The sequence below is a fragment of the Athene noctua genome, chromosome 4 (assembly GCF_965140245.1).
Source record: "Athene noctua chromosome 4, bAthNoc1.hap1.1, whole genome shotgun sequence".
NCBI lineage: Eukaryota > Metazoa > Chordata > Aves > Strigiformes > Strigidae > Athene > Athene noctua.
The window spans coordinates 46600946-46617978 of NC_134040.1; the positions used below are offsets into that span (position 1 = coordinate 46600946).

Sequence of the window (17033 nt, forward strand, 5' to 3'; positions counted from 1 at the left end):
CTACTAGCACCTCACAAAAAGGAAACTTAATAAGAGAATAAAGAAACACTGCAAATTACCTAAGCAGTTATAATTAATGCTAATTTTTGCTCTCCTGAAATAAACCATTTTTCCTGTAGTTGTCAGACCCAAAGATGTGGACAAGAAGAGCTGAAAAGTGACGTTCAGCGCTCTGTTATCTGGAGCATGGTGTTCCTCTGCTGGTATCTTAGTGCCAGATACCATCACGCTTTCGTGATACAAGCTGTTATTCTCTGGGTTTTTTTAATGTGGTATATATGTTAATGACATTATCCAGGTCAAACAAGAAAGATGAGTGAAGAGAAGGAAATTAGAGCAGTGCAGACTAACGCAGAAAGAAACTATTTCCAGCTACTAACATTTCTCAGTGACAGAAAATCCTAGAAAATGATAGAGCTTTTAAATGTTAAAAACCCGAAATACCAAGAGGTGATTTTTTTATCTCCTTAGGGAATACATTACTAGTTATACTGTCCTATCTGTGGAAATGTTATGGAAAAAGAAATGCTATCTCATAGTTCTGTGCACTTCTTTGATGTTGGCTGTAATGAATACAGTAGAAGTCCCTGCACAGTAACAAAATCACTTCCTCCTGGATGTGATATGATGAAGTTTGTGTGAGCCTGCACTCCGTTTTTAGAACTGGTTGCTAAGACAAGATAATCTTTCCAAACATTAATCGCTATGAAAGATGTTACACTATATACATACACTGTTTCAAATAAAGTTTGTATTTTTGCAGAATGTTCCTTGCCTTTCTTATTCTCTCTGCATGCTGTGGTTTTGGCTCTCTGAGCCTTGTATGCAGTCTGTGGTTAGTTTTTTTCTGTTAAGATATGTATCAGACCAAATTCTGCTGGTGTGGAGTCAAGAGCTACACACGCACATATACTGTACCATAATCCAGTCTACAGGTTTGGGTTTAATCACTGATACTGTTTGATTACATCGTGATTTTCTGTGGCCTTGAGCCTTATCATGGAATCACAAAAAAAAAAAAAAAAAAAAAAAAAGGAATCTAATCCAGACTCATATCCTGATGTCATCCCTGATGTAGTGTCAAACCTAGAAATATGCAGTGCTGGAAATGTATCAGCCTCCCTGGGCAATCCATACCTATGTTTCATGGTACTTAGATTCCAATTTTTTTTCCTAGTATCCAGTCTAAATATTTGTTGCCAGAATTTATAACCTCTACTTCATATGGACAGCAAGAGAAATGCATTTCATACTGTTTGCCATGAGCATGCAGAAGTTTATTTGCTTCTGCTCTGCAACAGCCCTTAGTGTCTGGGAAGACTGCTGTGGCATTTCTTTTCACCTTTCTGCTCTGTACTTCTGATCCTTCTGACTCTTGGAATCTGACTGAGTCAACTCCTTTGTGAATGGTTATTCCCCAGACTAGGCATTCAGCTGCAGACGAAACCCTTAAAACACTGTGTGAAATACGAACATGATGTAGTATGTGCTGTAGGCCACCAGCCTGTTCAGGGATCTCAGTGCAGTTTTCCTTTTTTTTGCAACTAATGACTTTGTGGAACTGCCTTCAACTTTGATCCATTATCCAGATTTTTTCCTTCAGATTTATGAAGCTAATTGTTTTTCTCATCCTTTTTTAATTTAACTGTTTATTCCTGAGTCCGTGACCTTTCACTTCTCTTTATTGACCTGCATTCAATCTTTTTAATTATTTCTACTGTTGCAATAAATTTGAATTCAGATCCTGTGCTCCAGCATACTTGTATCTACTTTTAACTTTAACTGTTTCTCTCCATATGTAATCAGCAGATGTTCTATGCCACCTTAATCATTTATAGCATTATAAAATGTTTATAAAACACAGGAATAATGGTAGAATTTCACACCCATTTGGGACTTTTATTATTCTGACATATATTCGGGTGTACTCCATTTAGCAAAAAAACAGGTAGCTTATTTTGTGACAGTAAGAATTACTGTAAAACTTACAGAGAATTAGACCCAAGCTGCTTAATTTATCACTGTTCTCTCAGGTTAATTGTTCTTCACATCACAAACCTCCAACTAAATTATACTCAATTAGATGCTCAATAAATTAATAATTTATAAGGACTGAGTGGACCAAATAGATGAAATAAAACTATCTCTTAAAACAAACAAATAGAAAACGGTTAGCATGGCCTAACACTTTTCCTATTTCATGTCACTTTTCCCATGCTTTTAGTCAAGTACCTAGATCTACCTCTTTATCTTTAAAAGTTGGTAACCTCAGCTTGGGAGCCCATTTGGAGTAACTGATAGTATCCACAACACCCAGTGTTTGTGGCTGTGCATGCTTTTCCACCTCTGCCTTAGGCTGTGTCCCTACAAGATGATAAATTTGACTTAATATTGCAAAACCACTACAACTGTGAATCTATACAAACTCACTGTAGCAGTTCAAATGTTGTTTAAAAATCTCCTAGATGTATCTTAGTAGCAGCAGAGTTTTTATTAGGCCAGTATTGCTTGTCCTTAGTAAGCCAACATACAGCTGAAATAGAGCCCTCATAAACACACCACCATACACTCTGCATAATTTGACAGACATGTGCTGCGATTTCACACTTGATCTGGATCAAATTTCATTGCCATTTGATCCAGTATTGTACATGTTCTTTGTAACGGACATGAAGCCTTGATGTAGCTTACAGCACAAGAGCTGCTGCCTCTGGACCAGCTGATCATAGCCTCCTTACTAACCCATAGGTGACTATTGAAAGGAATTTTGAAAGAGATTATTTGCTTTTCTCTTGCATAGTATCATATTTCATTCTATTTTGTCAGTAAGAATAAGTAACTTGCACACAAGTGTTTAAAAAAGCTATAAAAATGTTTCTAATTCTCCTACATGGAATAAACTAATTTCGTTTCTTAAATGTTCTGAGCAAAATACTGGTCTGGTTTCTTCAAGCAGTATCCAGCATTGCCAGAAGAACAGCAGTATTGGAGTAGAGCTAGAGAAGCTTTTTGAACGGAACTTTGTTTTGCTGAAAAATGTGGCTGGGCCAAGAGAGCATTTTAAGACCTTGCACTGAATTTGTTAAATTGCTGGGAATCAAAATGATTCCCACTTTTAAAAATTCCTCTGATCAACATGTTTTGTTCTAGAAATGTCACAAACTACCAAAAATATAGAATATATCCTTAATTCAAGACATTCTGTGTACAGCTATTTAGACTGGACATTAGGAAGCATTTCTTTGGGTGGTCAAAGCCTGGAACAGGCTTCCTAGAGAGGTGGTCGATGCCCTACACCTGTCAGTGCTTAAGAGGCAGGCTCTAACTTCTGGTTAGAGACTGTTGTTAGCAACAGATTTTAACTTTTGGTCAGCCCTGAATTGATCGGGCAGTCTAGTATAGTCTAGTCTAGTCTACAAATTCATTGTGTTAATTCCTCGACCAGAAGTTAAGATTTAGCTTTTTTATTTGGGGTGGGAAAAAGAGCAAGCTGGTTTACATTTTTTCTTTTACCTATTGCAGAAACTTACTAACCACTTGTCCATATGCTCTAAGGTAAACCATATACAGCAGTGGAACTCAGAACTGAGAATTTGCCCCATGTTTTCCAGACAGTCTGGGCCATTTAATTCTCATGAGGACACAGACAGTTGTACTGTACCATCCCAGCTCACACAAACCCACTCGCCGTTAAGAGTTCCATCAACATCACTGCGACTATTCACACAGAATAGCCAATGCAATAGTATTAAATGTGAATAAGGTTGGCACAGTATGAACCTAACTCATCTTTGTTACTGTAGGATACTATATATTTTTTCTGGAGCTATAATGACTTGTGTTTTGATATCTCCCACTATCAATATTAGATGCTAGGCATATGCGATTGCAGAGATTCTACCTTGCACGCTATAGTCATCCACATAGCTTGCCAACAGTTACATCCATATTTTAACAAAGAGATTAACACATTCTTTCCTTTTGACAAATTCAGTTAATCATGGCAATTCATTTGCCCTCCTTCTAAATTAGTAAAAATTCCTGTCCCCTGAGCCCCCAAGTCCCACTTCACTTAAAGATCAAGCATTACTGGCTTCCCACAACGTTCAGAGAATGTGTTAAATATAACTGGCTTTTTAACTTAAACGTCTGTGCATATGCCTCAAAAAATAGAATGTGAAGAGGGCACCGAGTTGCATCTAGCCCTGTATATACTCCTTCTCATTTTAACACTGCCCCCAGATTGGCCCCCCTTCTCATTTTAACACTGCCCCCGTAGTAAGGCAGGAGCAAATCTCTAGTATCTATATGAACTTCGATGATATTATTTGTTCTAAGGCTGAGCTGAATTTGATCCACTCCCCTCAAGGGCAGTACAAATCTAATTACATGACATCTGCTGGCTTTATTATTATAAATGAAGTGTTAAAGAAGTGTGAATTTGTTATACTTTGAATAACAGAAACATTCCATACACCTCAGTGTTCACTGACTTAACTCTATAAGCACCAAGATCAGAAAATATTATGTATCACTTTCCTGCTTTCCCTATGTTTCTCTCACAAGATATTAAAATTATACTGCCAGTTTTATCTCACAGTCAAAAACCGTGTCCTATAACGCTTGCAAAACAAACCCATACATTTCTGTTTAAATACATTACTTATGCATATTTTATGTGATTATAGTATCCTTACTTTGTCTCAGAGCTGTTTTGTTTGTACTGAATACCAATAAAGGTGACTAAATAATGATACTGTACAGAATATTTGTATACTGAAAACCTCATATGTCTAAAGTCTGTGTATTCCAGAAAACTCATCCTTATATTTTTCCTCATATACTCAGTACTTTTCCATTTTAAATTTGTTTTCAATATTATTTAATGTTTTCCTGGATACTTCCATCGCTAATTAGATGGAGTATTTTGCATCAGCATGTTATTTGCATAGAATATTTAAAAATATATCTCTGAATTTATTACCTTCTTTTCCCAGTCTCCCATTTACTTATGTGTTTTCCAGAGCATTTACAGTGTTATCAACAGTGTTACCAGTTAACTGTGGCTTCTATGAATACTCCATTTTTCAATTTAATGCTTTCTTGTTTAAGTATATAGCATGCTAAGCTAAACAGCTCCTAGATCTCCCACTTCTCATTCATGCCAATTCATTATCCATTGTGTTTTCTGTGTGGTTGTGCAAGAAAAAGATCTGGCTGATCTTTTAACCCAGTTTGGATTATTTTGCAGCAAATGTGCAATCACAGCTTCAGAAGCAGAAGATGTACAGAGAAGGCAATAAATAAATATGAAAAATGTTACTCCAGAAGATGGCTTGTAGTTTAGTCTTAGAGAAAGAAGTTATTCTGCTGCTTTTTACTTTTCCTGGGTTGTAGGAAATTCAGAAGGAAGGTCGAGGAAGAAAAACTAATGTATACGGGAAAAAAAGTAGACATATGGACTACTCATGATCCAAATTGCAAGTCCATCTGCTACAGCTCCCAGCAGCAGTTACTTACTTGATTTCTAAGGGCCAAACAAAAGTTCTGTTGAAACTAATTGCAAAACTCTGAGACCTGTTTCCAAAATAGGATAAGAGTCATAACAAAAAAACAACGAGAAGTTCTGAGATTTTAAGATTAAAAAACTTAGCAGTACTTCTAGTTAATATAACTGGGTATTTGGTCTAGCAGGATTTAGTTACATGCTATTAGAATGTATTGGGTAAAATAACAGTGTTTAAAGTCTAAAGTACAAAAAGTAGTGTGTACTGTAACACAGTGTTTATTTACAAAAATTAATCTCATGCTAAGCAGATGAGTACAAAACCCGGACAAGTCACTATGTATCTTTGGTAAAGCTATATCTATAGCAAAAATCTGTGGCTTTTCATAATCCAGTGGGTTTAATTTTAATTTTCACTTTTAAGTTGACAAATCATTATCCCAACCAAGATGACTAAATATGAAAATAGTTAAATTGGAATGTGTAATTCCACATCACCATTAGATTATAAAAGAAATAGCAATGGGGAAATCATTATGATGGGACAAGAGGGATCAGAAGTCAAGAAAGAATAAGGGATGGTTAAGCCAACAATGAAGATTATAAGAAAACGTTTTGTTTTGCCAGTAGTTATAGCGGTGGATCTCGCTTTCATCAGTTGCCCTTCCTCCCTGCCCCTCCCACAGCTCCTGACAGACATTTTCCACATTCTGCGGTAATGAAGGCGATCTAACTGCAAATGTCTGTCGCAGGTCTGCACAATGCCAGTGTTGTTCTAACTGCAAGAGTCATAGTTCAATAGTGCAAAGTCGCCTTTGATCCCATGTTGTACAGAATCTTCTCGCAATTGTAGATGTTATCCTCACCTTCTTTATTTTAAAGCGCATGTAACTGCATTTTAAAATTTCAACTAAAATGTTGAAAGGAGGCACAAGTAGCAAATATATCTTTGTGCATCATTTTATATTAATCAGTGTGAAATGGTTGCTCTAGCTCTGTATGTATTTGTGGAAGCAAGCTAGGAACTACTGAGATTTATAATTTTTTTTAATGGTAACAATATGGGCAAACCAATGTTTTTATTTGTAACACACAAAATCTATTAACTAACATGAGAAGACTCACTGATTTTGATGAAATTATTAACCAGTACAGCCAACAGGACATGGTTTATAAACACTCAACAATATACACCCCTCCATAATAGCTAAACTTTTAAACTAATTGAAATTCCAAGTAAAACAAAAAATATTTAAAAATTAGTCCTAGTGCTTCCAATACAACCCCAAAAGAGAAAATACAAAAATCATGTTATGAACATGTGCTGATAACTTCCAAGAGATCTTTCAATACCCTTATGAGGTAAGAATTAACATTTCTTAAATCTCTTCCTGATAGCACAACATTCTGTTCCTTCAAGTAATTATAAATCCCAGCCTCCTTAAGTCAAAAAAGTTTAAACTGTTTTTTTTAGTTTTCCCTTCATTAAATATATGTGTTTCTTTGAAACAATATTGATATTCTTATCCAAAACTATTATTAATGCTAAAAGAATGCAGCTTCTATGATTTTTTCCTAATAAATAAATAAATTAAATAATTGTACTTGTATTATCCAGCAAATTCAAGTTGCTGCATATTTTTTTAAAAAGGGGTAAAAAAGGTAGGACTAAATTTGGGTAATGTTGACCAAACACCTATTTCACTGGGGAGTCAAGAGTATGAAACACCTAGCGGAAGGGACATATAAATATCTCCACAGTAGTTCAGGTCTCTCTTTTTAATCTTGATAGAGAATTGTGACTGAAAATAAAAAGTGGCAAAATCCTGCTTGCTTTTTGGTCTAACTTTGTGAGACTTTGTTTTCAAGTTTGTATATAATAAACTTCTCCAGTTGTATACAATGGTGAAATCTTTTTAAAAGTCTCTCTGTGAACGGATTAAAAATAATAGATGCAAACAGACTTTTGGAAATATGTGAAATTCTTTACATTGTCAATTAGTCCAGCACTTGGAGATAGACGTAGACCAAACCTAAATAACAGTAAGTGACAGTGAAATTGTATTTGATTATTCTGTGCCTCTGTGAGAAAATGTGTATTGAAACATGTTCATATATGGGTTTTTTGAAAAATAATTTAGCAGTATTTTTTATGTTAATGGGACATTTTAAAGTCTTAAAAGTGGTATCTATTGGGTTATATTTTAGGAGTGCACCACAGAAGCATATAGAGAAATGTAAAAACTGGATTTGTTTAAAATGGGTTCCCTCCAAAATGTTTTTTTAAATAAATAAAATATATGGGCCAGATTATAGCTGTATACATATACAGGAGGGGAAAGATGGAAAAGGGAACATGTCTTGCTTTGCATCTCAATTTGTAGACCAAATGCCCTCATGGTAAGGTTTGTGCTAATCTGAAGTGCTTTCTGCTTTTCAAGATCAAAAGCATCTAGCAATTCGAAGTCTATAATATGTTAAACATGGTTTCATGGACAAAACTATTCCTGCTCCATCAAGTATGTATTATTCTTCCCCATGTTTTTATGCTTATTTTACCTGTTCTAATAAACTATAGTTATATTTTAATAACTGTGTAATATGTACTTACATTACGCATAACCGTAAAAATACAGCTGTAACTCACTTTATCCTTTCTCATTCCCAGTAACAGAGTCTTATGTTAATGAAGATAAATCAAATACTTGAAGGGTCATTGCATGTATGTAGCTCAGCACTAAAGTAATTCCTGCATCTCTTTCTGGAGAAAAGAGTCCTATTTACACATTGTATGTACATTGCTATTGGATTTTGTGCAGGACACTGAAAAATTCCCAGAGGAAATAGAAATGCCTCATTCCATCGCTGCTAATGATAAGGTGACACTTGGGTTAGATGGGAGATGAAAACACAAACCAGCCCTGCTTGACTCATCCTTCTGTGGTTTGTGATTTTTCATTGTACTTACACTTCACAACAATGAAATGCAAAATTCTGACATAGATACTATTAAGAAATGTTTTCAGAAGATTAACTCTGAACAAAGACACCTGCTGCCATTATAGACATAAATAACTGGAAGAGGACTACCTGGATAATTTGTGAGAGAAGAACTTCTTTAAACAACTGCATTTATAAAGCATTGTTTACCCCAGGGAACCTTCTACACCATGAATGTCAGAGGAAATTGTAGAAGGTCATATATCTCAGCTCTATGAACCAGTTGTCCTCACTGACAGTGGATGTTTTGAATAAATAAGGTTTCATCCTGCTCCATGACAGGCTTACTTAATGTTGGCTGATTTGTAAAGGCCACTTTCTGCATGAAAAAGAGTCCAAAATGTATGTTCTATAATGAAGAAGATATTAGAAAAATGTTTTCACCTTTTCTCTCTTAGATCTAAACCAAAATGTTAAATATTTCCACAAATGTTAAAAATTTTTACAAAGGTGTAGCCTGCCCACTGTTTTTTTGTTTGGGGTTTGGTTTTTTTTTTTTTTGAGTGGATTGTTTCACTATCATGAACACAATGAATCCTGTACAGAGCTTCCCTTAAAAGATGAACTCAATGAATCAAGTACCAAACCCACGTATACCCAAGGTAGTCAGGTTCGGAACTGAAGTTACATTTCCTAGCAAGACTTTGTTAAGATTGTTTGTTAACAAATACCATTTTCCATTCCATTTCCTCAAAATATCCTCTTTGGCATATTCTTGCCTCTTTAAATATGCTTATTTATAGAACGGCTTCACAAACTCACCTTTCACCTAGTTAACAGACTGCGACATATGTGATGCCACATTCACTCCTTATTCTAAGCAGAAGGAAATAAAGCAGCACCACTGCTGTATTTACACAGTCATGCTGGAGCACTCCTACTCTCACACTTGCATCTCGCCCCCCACTCAGCCACATCGCATTGCACGCCTGGGATCTGCTAAATGGTCCTTCTGGGAAGGCACATAAAGGAGTGCTTGGAGGTTGCTCATGGAAACAATACACAACGCAGCCTCACACCCCATCACATTGCAACTGCATGAACAAGACTGTACACTGTAGTGCTTGTATGCTCCCAGGTGCTGCTGAAATAGTAGCAACAGCATGAGCAAATCGTGTGTCCGGTCCTCCAGAGTTCTACACGCAGTACTCATGTAACCTACTTTACACATGGAGACATCACAGTATGCCGATGTGTACATACTAAGAATGAGTATACACGCTTGCAGAATTAGAACCTTTACTGAATACAGGGCTTTTTCTGTTCTTACAAAAATATTTTTCAGACAAATATCTCTGCATTTCATTGTTATTCAAAAATCCCTTTTTTTCTGTATAAAACTGTGATAGTTTTTAAGTGCTGAATAGTTCCTTTGGATATGTCAAAACTAACTCAGTGGAAACAGTGTTTTCTTCCATTCACTATATTAAACAAAAAGTGCTCACCAGTTTTGTATGATTCGGTTTACCTTTCAGTTTTTAAATGCATTTATTTCATCATGTCCGCATAACCCTGTGTTAGGCACATATTGCACCGATGTATTGAATTGTTCCAGGAAATCAAGTTTCTTATTGCCTTGTTCCAGGAAATCGGGTTTCTTATTGCCTTATAATATGAACTCAGCTTGTTGTACAAGAAAGTACTTAACACTTTAAAAAAGGTTTTCCTATGATCTCATTACTGTGTGCACTGTATTATGTGGTAATGGAAACCTCATCAATTACAGGCTGTTCAGTTACATCCTGTGTAATGCAGGGTCACCCTATGGAGCTTATATATAATTACAGACAAAAGGCCTATTCTCTGCCATATAAGCACAAACTCAAATGAATTTTGAGTCAGACTTGGCAGGATTTCAAATTTCTGCTGCCCGTGTTTGTTAAAAAGAATGAGATTAATGAATAAAATTATTTTATAAGAGCGCTGATTTATAACCTAAAAATGTTGACTCATTTCGGCACCCATTCTATGGCCCATTGTGCACACGGAAACCGCCTTTGTGTGAAGCCTTGCTTCCTCTCCTCCGAGTCCTGGGTTCAGCCCCTGTCTGATGCTGTTAGATCTCACTTGGTGCCCGTTAGACCATGTGCCTAAGTTTCTCCATTGATTGCAGAGGTTAATTTATTGGCCCCAGCATACTTGATTATGTGAAGAAATGATAGTAAGAAATTATTAGCTGGATAGTTTGAAAATAGTTTCATTACAATGTGTTGTGCCTGGCTGTTTATCTACATTCTCTCTGCCCTGTACTTATTTCTTGGGGGAATTTCTCATATATCACCTTGCCTGAAGCCAAGCCTTGCTCTGATCTGTCACACCTACATTGCTGTTTGACTCTAACCTGGTCAGGAGAGAATGCAGGAGAGAATACCCTGGCTTAGGGTTATCAGTGGCAATAAGATGGGACTGGCTCAGCCCTTCACTTGTCAACAGTATTTTAACGGAATTCCACCAACAGCTGGAAGTGCTCATCTTCTCTAAAATCTGTGCTGAGAGCACACTGTATGAGCTACTCGAAAATAAAGGTAGCAGCTTTACTGAATACAGGAAGAGGCTAATCAGTGAATTTTGCTATTGATTTAAATGGGAGCAGAATCAAGACAGATTTTTCAAGCTGAATTTTAATTGCTAGGTATTAAATGTTTCTGAAATGCAAGACTACTATTTTTGCATGTATAACCCACACATCAGATACCTTCACCTGTTCACAAGAACCATTTATTGAAAATTAGTCCTCTAATAACATGCACCCTCACATAGTTCATGCAAAAGCAGAGCCAGCGACAGGGAACAACTGTCAAGTCCTTTTAGAAAGCTATTAAGATAAAGGAAGCTCTTGTGTAAGTTTGCTTTTAAGCCTTGCATAGATGAAGAACCCATGCTGCTGCTGTATTATTTGAGTATTTCTAATATTTCCATTTCTCGGGTAACCTGAGGAATCTGTGCACAAAACCACAGTGGGGGGTGTAGGGGTGTGGTGGTTTGGAGTGGTCCCATCAGTCCATACCTATGAATTATTTATTATTATTTGTTTTATCAACAGTTTGGTATTGGGGCAGTCAAATATCAGGAGAGACAAAAGCAGCCAACCCTGCGGAATTGTACAGAAATTAAGACCTATTCTAGCAGATGATTTCCTACAACTGCTCTCATGGAAGTTGTCAGATACACAGCACAGATTTGCTAACTTTGATCATGAACATCGTTCCATGGACTTCCATGGGACCGCTGTCAATATACAGTACTACCTCTGTGTGTAAGAGGTACGAACTAAATTCTAAGATAAGGTATTGAAAATGTTTTGCAAAAGGAAGAATTGCTATGTACTTCTGCTGGAGCCAGTTCACCCACTGTAATGTCATTTTAACAGATTATTTTCTCTACCAATCTAGAAAGACCAAAACAAGCCTTTCTTTTCATATAAAAATACAAGTTTGTTAAACACAGATTACTAACTTTAAATCCCACAGTGCTGCTGTGGGAATCTAAGTAGCACAGTTTCCAAAGATTTATGATTTTCTCAACATTTTGTGACGATTTTTTTTCTGAAAAGTTGGATACTGTAATTTCAGAATCAAAGTTGTATGCAATGCCCAGATCCACCGACACCTTCTGAGGTTTCCAATGATCTACTTGCTTATTTTCCTAATTGAGCAAACACAGGTTTTTTTCTTTCCTTTTCATTTCTAATTCAATTTGTGAATGAGTTTTCAATAGTTTTGTACAGCAGAGACAAAACTTTTTAAGGCAACCAAATGCACTAAGAACATCTCATATTTGGCATCTTTTTTAAAGCTCTATCAGCTATATCAGAGTAATAAGCCTTTGTTTCTTGTTTATAAACATGCGATGGTAAAGTCCACCCTTAAGGCATAGTGCAGTTCCATTTTAGGCACACTTGTAACTCCTACTGTTATTTCGAGTGTGATGTCCAAAAGAATCAGGGTTCTCAAAAATGCACTGTCTGTCCATGTAACCGTTGCTTTGTCTTTGCTCTTCCCAATAACTTTTGACCGATTGTGAGAAATGTGACAGAGGTAGAAATCACATAAATAATGAGCTTCTTACAAGCATAATAAAAGTAGCCAAGCAGATGAGAGTGTTTTTATACATGGCACCTGCAAGTGCCACAGCCAGAGGAAAAACTGCAACATGCACTCGCGCAGTTCAAACACAAGAGAAACCATATGGGGGAGACACTCGTAAATGCTCTAGCCAAGACAGAAGCTGCAATCAAAGGGCAAAGCTGGAAAAGTAAATTGCCCCAGTTCCAGTATGTTTTAGAACAGGGCCTCTCCTACTTACAGTGAAACTATTATCAATGTCTTGAATGGAAGCCAGACCAAGTCCTTAATTTGTAAATTCTAACAGCAGCATTAACAGACTTCACATCATAGTGAAAGCTAATTTACAGTTATTAAAACCAATTAAGACTAATTCTCCTTATATGATTACATCAAAAATAACAATCATGATAAAAATGAAAATGTTTAAGAGTGAATCTGTACACGTGGATCATTCAATTAAACCTGAACCCTGTCTTGGGAGGGAATCATTATGATAATTGCTTTTTTCTTCTGGATGCTTCTTTTATAATTGTAGTTACTTCCAATCCTTTTTCCCTGTGTAACCCCCCTCTTTCCCCCACCTCCTGCTTAGTACATTTTGCAACCTGAAGCACAAACACCTCTACCCTACATAGGCAAAGAAAGTTCACTGCATCTAAGATTCCTGCTGGCCCACACACCTAGGGGAGACAAGTGTAATCAGAATACATGAATAAGTACCAGGCTCAAAGCTTTGCCTGAAGTGTTTTGCAAGATTCATCATACTCATCTGTTCTCTTCCTCCTGTGCTGATCAGCAGAGCCCTTCCTCTTCCAGGCTAGAGGGGGGGAAAAAGAGCTTAGGTCAGGGAAAATAAAATATTGCTGTTACTGTGATGCCAAAAAGTGTTTACTAGGCAATGAAGGAAGCCTTAAACAGCTAGGCTGAACATGCTTTTAACCATCCTTTCAAAGGATAAAAGCAACCAACTTGTCATGACAGCAACAAACTCTCAGACAATTTTGAAATGGCCATAATGAGCTGCTTTCAGGCTAACATCTTGCATATATTCAAAAATTCTGAAAGCAAATTAAACTCTTGCCAGTCCTGACCGTTTCTAAACTAACGCATATACATAGCCCCAGAAGAAACCTCAGAAGGAAAAAACAATCTGTGTGCTTATATCCACGGAGAAGTGCAACAACACATGTGACGGCACAGTTATCATGTTGCTGTAGAAGCCCCAGCAGAGTATTCTTTAATTTTGTGAGTGATTAAAATACTAACTGTAATGTTGCAGTAAGAATCACAGGTGAGCAGAACTAAAATGAATACAGGTGTAACACCAAACACTGGAAGACCTGCTTTTCCTCAGCAGTGGAGCTCTTTTCGTTCTTATAAATAAAAAGTTAAATCGGTAAAGTTGCATTTTGCACCTTCTGAACAGCCTTTGGAGGCTTCTAAAGGCAGCTCACTGTTTCCTGGCGATCCCCGGGATCCTGCGTGGAAAGCAAAAAGCACAGTCTCTCTTTCAAACTCTAGTCACAACCAAGGTTGTGGAAATACTGTCGTGCTCACCCAGAAGCCAGGTTAACACTTTTCAGTCAAAAAATTAGAGAGGAAAAAAGATCCTATGGAGAGGTGAATCCACGGATTCACGCTACAGACAAATTGTCAAATAGAGGGTGTTTGTTGGGCTTCGCAAAATATGAACAGCATAGATGAAAACCAGCGGTAAATTAAAAAATAGTATCTAACCCAAACTACCAACAGAACAATATGCGTCAAAGCAGCAAAACTAACTGACAGCCATCCTGGTAGAAAAAGGGAATCGGAGATGCTCAGGTCACGCAGAGCTCCGCAGGGGCTGGGAATAAGCAGATTACTATTCAGAGCACATGGGGCTGGGATAAAGCTAAACCCTCGAAGACATTTCACGGCATTTGTTTCCAGCCCCTTTGTTTCCCGCAGACGCGTCTGGGGCTCTCTCCATCCTCTGCCCCCCCCAGCCGCCGTGCGGGTCCGTTTTGTCCCTCTCTCCCCGGAGCCCCGACCCCGGGCCGGGCTTTGCCCGGGCTCCTTCTGCTCTTTGCGAGGCTGTCGGAGGGGTCGGGGGAGCCCCGGCCGGGGGCGCGGAAGGTGGTGCCTGGTAGGGGAGCCCCCAGTGCTAGAGAGAGAAGTGGGAAGGGGGCGCGGATCGCGGAGCTGCGGCGGGACGGCGGGCAGGGCGAACCGGGGGGGCGGCCGGGCAGGGCCGGGGGCTGGCGGGGGAGCGGGCGGCGAAGTCGATGCGAGCCCCCCCGCTCCGAGACCCCGCCGGGGCTGCCGGAGGGGCAGCCGCAAACGCCAACGCTGCCGGCCGCGGGGGCTGCGCGCCTCTCCGCGGCTCTGCGCGCCCTACCCCCGCCGGCAGGGCAGCCGGGGGGCGGGCGGCAGGGGTGTGCGGCGTGGGGGGATTAGCGGGACGCCGCGGCCCCGCCTCCCCCCTCCGCATCCCGGGCGCGATGAGAGGGGGAGATGGACCCGAGCCGGCGGGACTGGCACCATGACATTCGCCGGCTTCGTGGTGGCGCTGGTGATCGGGACGATCCCCGGAGCCCGCGGGCCGGGGCAGGTCTCCGCCAGCCTCCCGGCCGCCCGCCCCCCGCAGCCCCCCGCCCCGGCCCCGCCGCCCCCCGCCGGCTGCCCCGCCGGGGGCTTCGCGGCGGCCCAGCGCCCCTGGCCGCCGCCGCCGCCCGCCCTCCCTCGGCGGGGGCCGCGGGGCCGCCGCAGCTCCTGCGCCCTGCCCGGCGGCGGCGGGCGGGCCCCCGGGGGCGGCCGCGGCCGGGCGGAGCGGGGCCGCCCCGACTGCGAGCGAGGCGAGCGAGGTGAGCGGGGCCGGCGGGGAGGGGGCGAGCGGCGCTGCGGGAGGGCGCGGGGGCTCATCCGGGCGGCGGCGGCCCCATCGCCCGCCCCGCGTTCCCCGTCGCCGGAGGGAGCGGGGGGACGGTCGCCTTCTGCCGGAGTGACAGCGAAGGCGCTGCTGAGAGGAGCGATCGCACTCGTGCGGCAGCAGCTGCAGCGGGGCGAGGAGGGTCCTACCTGGCTGCTGTTTCGTGCCGGGTCAACGGCGTTCGGAAGCGGAGCCCCAGGTGCGCGGCGGGCTCGGTTAGGCGAGACCGGCGCCGCCAAGGCTGGCCTTCCCCCGGCGTAACCGGGAGCGCCTCTCCGGGAAGCACTAGGTCTACAGAAGCGAAGAGCGAAGGGATGCCTTGCTCCAAAGGCGAACCGCTCACCTAGTATCTCTTTCTCCCCCCCGCCCATCTTGGGATAACGGGGTTTGCGAGTTAGCGCTGGTGCTTGCAGACATCAGTGACCCCAGCCGGGAGACGTGTGCTCCCCCCGACTCCCGGGAAAACTCTCCGCGACTTCAGTGGAAGTTTTCAGTGCCTAAGGACCGAACAGCGATTTCAGCATTCAGCCCTTGAGCACTTGATCAGCTTTACATTTCATCAGTGTTGGCGTTGAATATATTTATGCACAGTCTGGGTTTGAATGACTTCACATTTTCTCCTGCATTGCTCTGGTATTATCTCCTACCTAAATAAGAATTACGTCCTATCTATAGCTACACTAAAAATGATCACACGTAATTGTTGCAACGAAGATAATTTTTCCCTTCTTCGTTGCCCTACCTTTTACATATTTTCTAATATCACAAGGTCAGCAAGGAAGTTGATCATTAATATTAATAATTCTGTTCTTGTGGAAGTTGGTTTTGAGTTGGTGGGGGTTTTTTAACCTTAGAAGGTGTGTGAAAAAAATATGATAATTTGAACAATGTGATTGGTGTAAAATACCACATGAAGAGCACCAAGGTGCACACTGATCATTTATGCATTTAAAAAAAATGCAGCTTCCGATGCTGTCTTCCAAGTCAAATACACTCCTTTGAGAAGACAGAATGATGTTATGTGTTACAGATGTTTCCCTGGAGAGAATACCAGGCAGCTGATGCCACAGAGGAGAAGACAGATAACTAGACAGAGATGAAAAAAAAAATCCAGAAGACTTCATGCCCTTTAACTGGTCTCAATTTGGGAAAGGGCCCCACAGTTGCTTCTTTGATTTAGCCCATCATATTTATAGCTTTTTTCAGAATTCTTCAGTCTGGTTCCCAAAATACTTTGTGAGAACTTGGTCTGAATATGTTACAGTGAAGAAGAACGTGGCATTTTATTGCTAAGAACCCAATATTGCACTTACTTAAGTTAATTCCAGAATCCCCTGTAAGTTCAGCATGAATGTGATTTAAGTAAATGACCAACAAAAATACTACATGGTTTGGGTTTAGCAGTGTTTCTTCGGTCTTTTCAGAATGCCACTTTTTTTTTTTTTTTTTTTTTTTTCCCCCACCATGAAAAGGAAATCCAGGTTAGCCCCTGTTAAGAGGGAAGACATAGCTACTGAACAATAGCCAATACTCTAATTGAAAGGTCATC

General features: G+C 40.3%; 1 protein-coding gene and 1 long non-coding RNA gene across 5 annotated transcripts in view; one reads left to right on the forward strand and one right to left on the reverse strand.

The window, feature by feature from the left end:
- Positions 1-12582: 12582 nt before the first annotated feature.
- LOC141960197 (uncharacterized) overlaps positions 12583-17033 on the reverse strand; it is a 52510-nt gene continuing 48059 nt past the window's right edge. For all 4 annotated transcript variants that reach the window (XR_012633571.1, XR_012633570.1, XR_012633569.1 and 1 more), the window contains 2 exons: positions 15828-15981; positions 12583-13390 (listed from right to left, as the gene is read on the reverse strand). This is a non-coding gene — a long non-coding RNA (uncharacterized LOC141960197). The remainder of the gene's footprint in view (positions 13391-15827; positions 15982-17033) is intronic.
- The window catches only part of PRSS12 (serine protease 12), a 44839-nt gene continuing 42633 nt past the window's right edge, over positions 14828-17033 (forward strand). The window contains exon 1 of the mRNA XM_074905169.1: positions 14828-15410. Coding sequence (XP_074761270.1) covers positions 15098-15410 — 313 coding nt within the window. The 5' untranslated portion in view covers positions 14828-15097. The remainder of the gene's footprint in view (positions 15411-17033) is intronic.